This window comes from Brassica oleracea, chromosome C3 (assembly GCF_000695525.1).
Source record: "Brassica oleracea var. oleracea cultivar TO1000 chromosome C3, BOL, whole genome shotgun sequence".
Lineage (NCBI taxonomy): Eukaryota > Viridiplantae > Streptophyta > Magnoliopsida > Brassicales > Brassicaceae > Brassica > Brassica oleracea.
Genome location: NC_027750.1, coordinates 33007572 through 33015646, shown reverse-complemented (window position 1 = coordinate 33015646; position 8075 = coordinate 33007572). Strand labels below are relative to the sequence as shown.

Genomic DNA, 8075 nt, shown 5'->3' with positions numbered 1-8075 from the left:
GTTAATATTTTATTTTTATTTATTAATATATTTTGAGTCATCCTACAATAAATATGTATAAAAATAAATATATTATTATTATAAATTATATATTTTAATTGTGGTTAGATCTTTGATTTAGGATATAAATTGGATTAGTCGAGTTAAATAAATTCTGTCAAATTCAAACTCAAGTAAAATTATTTTTTATTCTAATTAATTCAAATCAAATTAGTTTTATTTCTCGGTTATAAGTATATTTTTGTTCGGTAAAAATATGTTTTAAACGGAATATTACTATTTTGGGAACTTTCCTTTTTAATGAAATCATATTTTATATACATATATTTTCGTTTTTAAATTCGTTTTTAAACTTTATAATTTTTTTCTTTTTATATATGTTTTGGAAAAAAATAAAAAGAAAACTAAACAAAAAAATTAATAATAATATATTAATTCAATATTTTAATTCATTAAGGGTATCTCTGTAAATAACCGTTGTAAAGATTAACGTGAGCATGACACGTAGAAAACTGACTTCTCAAATAATATTATAGAGATATATTCTTTTCCCCATCAAATATACATATTCTTTACGTACTTATATTTGAGGCTAAAGAAAATATATTCTTTGCTCCATCAAATATAGATATTCTTTAGATAGCTATATTTGTGGTTAAAGAGTATATTCTTTGCCCCATCAACTATTTGTCTGAACCAATAAATATGCATCTTACAACCTTATGAGAGATTGATTATATGACTTATATTTAATGTACAACATGTGACTTGTTAATATATGATTCTTTTTTTTTGTCAATAATATATGATTCTTCATTACTCATTTTTTGTGTTTACTCTTTAATAGTGTTGCGATGAATCATTTATTTTTCGGTCCCAAAATCTAGTTAATATCTTTTGTAGTTATGATGCTAGTCTATGGCTACTTCTTAAATATTTAAAATAATTATTTTCCGAGCTTTTTTATAATTGATGCAACTAGTCTTTCACACATTTATCTGGAACCAAAGAACCAAATTAAACTAAATCGGAAAATAAGTTCGGTTCGAGTTTGAATCCCAATAGTTATATTAGTGGACCATATACATCTATTGAACAAAAAAAAAAACTGAATTCGAACCAAACCGAGAGCCAAATAAGTACCCAAATTTCTATAATATAATATATCTATATATATATACTAATTATATTTATTTTAAAAATAAAAATAACTTAAAATTATTTATAAGTTAAATAACCAAAAAGTTAAATGACTAATATAATTTTGATCCAAAATAATTAAAATTATCTGAATTATTCGAGTTTTTATCTGCAACCCCAAAATATCTGATATTAATCTCAAAAAAATGTTTTTTTTTACTTTTAACCCAAATTAACAAAAAAATCAAAACCGGATAGTATCTTAGATTACTTTGGAAATAAGAAGGATTTCAACTTGGTTACCCAAACCAAACAAAAAAAAACGAAATAAACAAAACAAAACCAAACTCAATATTTTAATAGATCCTAAACCTTTAGAACCGAAGAACCAAACCATGAAGCAAACCGAGAATTGAAATGCCTAGCGATATGTGAAATTGTTTTACTTTTTATCTTCATTTTTTTTAAAAAAAAATTCTTATCTTTTTTTTTTGGTAATATAAAGATATGTTCTCCCTGCAACCTAAAAAAAAGTAAAAAATGTATAACATATTTAATGTATCGTACAAATCCTAGTACAAGCGTAGATAGTTAATGTAATTAATTATGGAACCAGATTTGAACATGCTGATATGTTTTCTTAACATTATAATCTTTTAAATATTATAACCACAACCACATTTGTGACCACATGCAATTTTAAAAATTATATTTCTACGGATAGCTACAATTTAAGTCTGTGGTTAAAATGTTAACGAAAAATTCTGTGGATATTTACGGATAATATATGTCCACAATTTATTCTGAAGCGTATTGTGGCTTTTTATCCTCGAGATAGCCACAAAGTACATTTTGTAGCTATATAACAACAATTATCCGCGAGTAAAGTTGTGGATACGGAAGCCATGAATCTTGTGGGGGATTTTTGTGGAAATGTATATCCACAATTTATTTTTGTAGTTAATTGTGGCTGTGTTTCTTCGAATAGCCACAAAAGTTATTTTGCTGCTATGGAGCGACAAAAAAACAACAAATGGCCACAAATTTTAGATTTTGTAAGTAGTGGCTAATTTTGCGGATATTTTGTAGCTGTTTTATACTGTCCACAAAAGTTTTGTGGCTAAGTTGTGGCTAAAAGCAAGTTTTCTTGTAGTGGATCCAGTTCTCAACGTTCTCAGCGTTTTTATGTTTGCCACCACGAGATTGGTGATGATGATACAAATAATTATAGTGGTCATAAGGAGAGTAAGGAGGCGGCGCATACATCATCTGGTGAGGCATCATGGTCGGTTTTGAAATCAAATGAAACGAGAGGTGAAAGAGAAATCAGTGAGATTAAAATTCATGGATTTGGGAAAATGATTTTGAGATTCGGAATAAGAGAGAGAAAAAGTCTTTTGTTTATTTAAAATAAAGAAAGTATTAAGGAGAGAAGAGACGTGGATTTGAGTTAGTTAGTTTACTTAAGAGAGTAAAAAGGACAAAGCATAGAGAAAAAGTGTTTCAAAAGCAAGATGTGTTCTATTGTGTAATTGCAAAGACATAATGTGTCTTTGGAGTGTAAATTTTTTTTTTTTTTTTCAAACCTCTTTTTCCCTATCTCTCTAGCTTCTTTCTACAAATCTATTTTTTTTTGTTATTTGGCAAATAACAAACAAGACTGCGAATACCTAGCTTGCTCACTTTCCATAACAAACCTTATGGTCGTCAAAACTAAAAACTGACCACCAAAACATCCATCATCAACCATTGCATGATCTTGGCACCAACCTGGAGTACACAATATCTTCAAGTAATAAGTCCTAAAGAGAACGACACACTCATTCCATTAAGTCAAACACATGAATAAACCTTAAGATTTAAACTTCCCACGTCATAAAATCAAATCCAAGTACTAATATCTGACAATCACTATGTACCAAAATATATACAGGTCAACATAATCACTGAGCTTGCAAAGTTTTCCAGAGCAGATGTTCGTAACTTAATGGCATCGTGCCCAATTCTCGATGAGGCAGCACAAAACCCACAGCCCACAGGTATACAAGCATCTTAACCTCCAGCCATTTACAGTCTTTCCATTGACACACGTCCACCGTTTCCACGATCTTATATATAATATATATCATCTTCATCAACCTGCTAAATGATTTGTATGACATCAAATTCATGGAAGCCTCAAAATCTCCAACAATCAATTCCTTACGTAAAGTTCAAAAAAAAAAAAAAAAAAAAAAAAAAAAAAAACATTTCAAAGATATAGAACTCCATCCTAACCAAACAAATAACTTTCAAATGCAAAATCTAGCACATCCAAAAACAGCCAACAAAATTCTAATATTTTACATGACAATGACAAGTTATGATGAAGATCAAACCAGATCTACCAGAAGATACTAGCAATTGGATCACTAATTTTGTTTTTTTTTTTAAAATAAAATAGAAGACAGTGAATGTTACCTCACTTTAAACTCAAACAGAAAATATTTATCAAAAATATCAAAATGATCTCAGAATTATATTTTTATTTGTTATTTTATAGTTATTTTAATTTTAGAATATTTTAAAATACTTTATAAAATAAAAATATATTTTTGTATAGAATAACTTTTATTGTGTACTCAACATCCGCCCGTAGGGCGGGTCAACCCTAGTTTTTCTATATACAAAAGCAAGATAAAATTATATATGTCTTCGTTGAAACTATTAAATTCCTGACAAAAAATACTGGCTGAAACGTACTGTTTTTCTGTTAAATAAAACATTATACACTAGATTGTGCATCCATAATATTTAAGTCTTCATGATCCAATGCAAATATATCTTCCGTACGTTTCTGTAATCATTACTATTTTGTTATAATTAATTAAACTTCAATCACAAATTTCAATGGAAGTTTAGCAGCTTATAATTTATACATTTTTAAAGTAAAAAACATAACGAATACAAAAAAAACCAAAAAACAAGTTAACAACCCCTAAGACTATTATCCATAAATTTACTCACATCTCAACCACAACGTACACAATATTAATAACTTCTCACTTATATATAAAAATAATCAATTACAATAAATATGAAATGCACCACATAGGTTATTACGTAATAATAACTTACGGTACGACAACATGAAATCTCAGCAAAAACTGATGTAATGTCACCTCAAGGAAAAAAAGAAACCTAACTAATTATTAAAATAGCATAGTTTATTAAGACTTCAAAAAAAAAAAAAACAAGTTCAGAATTTAACAACTATTTTTTTTTTAATTAATAAAAATAATTATAGTAGATTACTCAAACTATTTCAATTAATTTCGAATATTCATCCCGCCCATAGGGCGGGCCGACCCTAGTTATATTTTTATTTGGGTTTGAAGTGTATGATTTAGGGTTTAATGATCAGAGTTTATGGCTCGTTATTTACAGAGTGGGGGTGAGTTGGGGTTAGGGTTTAATATTCACATAAACCATCTATTTGTACTATTTATAGAAAATCTACACTGTTCTTTTGTAAATGCATGGAAAACGATTCATCAGTGACGATTTCATAATTATTTGTACTCTTCTATGAAGCTGTGATTGCACCTCATCTTTTCTGTAGGATATATTGCCAGAAGAAGCTACCATAACTATCAGAATATCACATAGCCAGTGATCCACTAATACATAAATAATTGATTTCAAACTGAAAAAGTATAAATACTTGTGTATGTGGTAGTTAATTCTATGATGTAGTGTTGCATATATTACTTATCTAATCTATTAAAGCTGAAGTACAAAAATAAAATAACTCTTAATTTAAGGTAGATATTACAACTTTTGCCACTGACATAATAAATAACTTCTAATCTATCATTAATTGTTCTTATCATTTAACACAAATATACAACTTACCTAATTCACTATTATAAAACATTAGAGGGGTGTTCGCGCGAAATATTATTTTATTATTGCTAAGAGCATGATTTTTTGGATAAGCTATGTAATTATGTTGTCGTTTTTATTTGTTACGAGCATTATTTAGTGTTTTTAGTGTGTTATGTAGTAGTAGGTGATATGTTAATATATCTTGTGTTTGTTTTTTTGAATAATGTGTTGTTGTGTGTATAGTACTTGTTAGTAGTGAAGTGAGACTCTAACGTAAAAGAATAATGAATTTCAATAACTTTGCAATTACGCATTTGTTGATTCTAACATTAAGGGTTTCAGCGTCAAAATTGTATTATATTTTTCATATTTTTAAAAATTATAATTTTTAAGATGTTTTGTACCGTCTTTCCATATTTTGACCATGAGCCGTCACTGTCTGTGTATTTCGTTACCTTTCTGGTGTGTGGTGCTTCTCCCCATCACCAGAAAAAGACTCACTTCTTTCTCTTGTTCTTCCTTGCCTTCTTCACCTGTGAGATTATATGGTATTTGTTGTAGATCGGGTTTATGAGTTTTTAGTTGTTCTGTTGATTCTCAAGGCATTGTAGGCCGTTCCAGTTAATATTGACTACTCATCTTGGTTTATGCTCGTCTTGGTTTTCAAGATCTAGTTTTTGGTGTTCTGACTTCTATGCTCTCTTTCATAGCTCGAAGACGGCTCCATAGTTTTCTGATTTTGTTTCGTCTCCCTTTCCCTCTCTATTATCGCATATCATTGCAGCTTTCATCGCATCTCTGGTAGCTCTCCCTTTCACCATGTTTGCCACTCGAGATTTAAATAATGTTTTCGTTCGTGTATGCTATGTGGGCTTGGAAAGTTATTTTTAGTCTAGTTTAGTCTCTGATTTTTCGGTGGTTGTCTTCCATTCTCTCTCCCCTAAGATGTTTCTTTTCTTTCCATGTTTCCATTGATATAGGTGTGCGGAGTTAGTCCCTTGGAGCTTTGGTCTCTTTTATCCAGAGCTTTGTTGTTTTTCACTTGAATGGCCGTCTTGTATGTTCTTGTTTAGTTTGTGAGGTGTTTCTTACCTTTTAGATATTTGTTGTGATTCTGGTGCTTTAGGCATATATCTTCCTGTTTCTTGGTGGCTTTGACATTTCGATTATTATTCTCCCTCTGGCCCGCTTTTCTTGATTATTATATAATGTTTATTATCTTACAAAACAGTTTACTTTACAAGTACACAAATTCTATATATCTATTTTGCAAGCTTAGCAAATTCTATATGGCTGAAAATATAAAATATCAAAATTACTTTAGAGATGAGTTTTAGACAAGATCAGACCAAAATTAGTAAAACCGAGGATTTTTCTTCTATGAACTAGAAAACCAAATTCAGTAAAACATGCATAACTTTTAATTTAACCGTTGAATCGACATTAAACCACTTGCACTGAAAAGCTAACACATTTCTATATTTTGTGTCTGGAAATGAGTTCAATCCATTAGTGCAAAGTATTTTATTCATTGATAAACTTCTGAATTTTGTATTTTAATTGTTTTTACATCCAAATTAACGTTTTATGTTCTAAGTCGACCTATAATCTAAAAAACTCAGTAAAAAAATTAAAAGATTTTTAAAATACATTTTCACTCGACAAAAGATTCAAAACAATGATTAGAATCCGATAAAAACACAGTTTATGACGTTCTAGTACCATAAAACAATTTTACAACTTGATTATATTCATTCTTCAAGTAAAGTATTTATAGAATGATGTTGAACCTTTTTTTTAACACAGTGATGTTGAACCTAATACTAATAGGAAGATACTAGAATGTGATATATAGATTACAAGATATAGTGTAATCCTTTATCGTACTATAAGACAGCACTCTGAAACAAGTGGAAGACTCGAGTATAAACCAGCTCCAAGTTTTAAAGATAACTCTTCTCGTGAAATTTGGTTGGTTTGTGGCAAAGGCAAAAGAGGATCGTCCTACGATCTTCCACCATGTGACATTGTCGATCTTTTTTTTTGTCAAGAATCTTTAATAACATTGAGAGCTAGAAACGAGAAGCTTTATAATAATTAAAGCTTTGTAATAGTTAGATATATCATATATGTATATAAATATATAATAGTTAATGCTTTCTGTATTTTTTTTTTATAAAGGTTTAATGCTTTGTATGTAGTTAGATATATATATGTAACCAGTGGCGGAGCTAGACATTTGTTTCACAGGGGTCATAAATAATTGAGAAGTTTACATTATTGGATACTTACTTTCTCATGGGTCTTTATCATGTTGATATACTTTTTCTATGAGAGGTATTTTGAGCCTTGCTTTTATTTTTTTCTTCCCTTATTTCCCTTCCATGGATAAGAGATGCTAAGTAATAGTTCGATGCTAACTAAATGTAAAGTAGCCGCTGAGGCCGCTGGTGTATGAGTTTATGAGGTTTGAGGTAAATGATGGAAAAACTGCATTTTTCTGGTTTGATGATTGGCTGCGTATGGGAAGACTTATAGACATCACGGGTAACGTCGGAACTTGTTATCTGGGTATAGCTCGCAATGCTCGGGTCAGTGATGCAGCTAGACAATCAGAATGGAGGGTTAGGGGACAGAGAAGCCGACACTATCATGAGCTTCATGCCCGTATACAGGCTGAGCCGGTACCAGATGAAGAACGAGGGGGAGATGTAGTGCTATGGAAGCATTCAGATGACAACTATAAGACATGTTTTTCATCAGCTAAAACATGGGATCAAATTAGAGACCGAAGGCCTGTAGTATTCTGGAGTAAGAGTGTTTGGTTCACACAAGGAGTGCCAAGGTTCTCCTTCATTGTTTGGTTGGCTGTGAAAAACAGATTATCTACTGGTGACAGGATGAGAGCTTGGGGGATTCAGCAGGGACATCAGACTGGCTATCATACAGTGCAGCAAGTGGTTCGAATCGTCGACAAGGCAGTGAGGAATAGAATCACATCCCTTCGGTATAAGTCTGAGCATAAGTTGGCTGGACTGATGCAGAGATGGTTTGCGGTCATAGGGTAA

General features: G+C 30.5%; 1 protein-coding gene across 1 annotated transcript; it reads left to right on the top strand.

The window, feature by feature from the left end:
• Positions 1-7469: 7469 nt before the first annotated feature.
• Positions 7470-8075, top strand: LOC106330421. The gene has a single exon (XM_013768887.1). It carries the CDS (start codon positions 7470-7472, stop codon positions 8073-8075), a length of 606 nt encoding a protein of 201 aa, XP_013624341.1.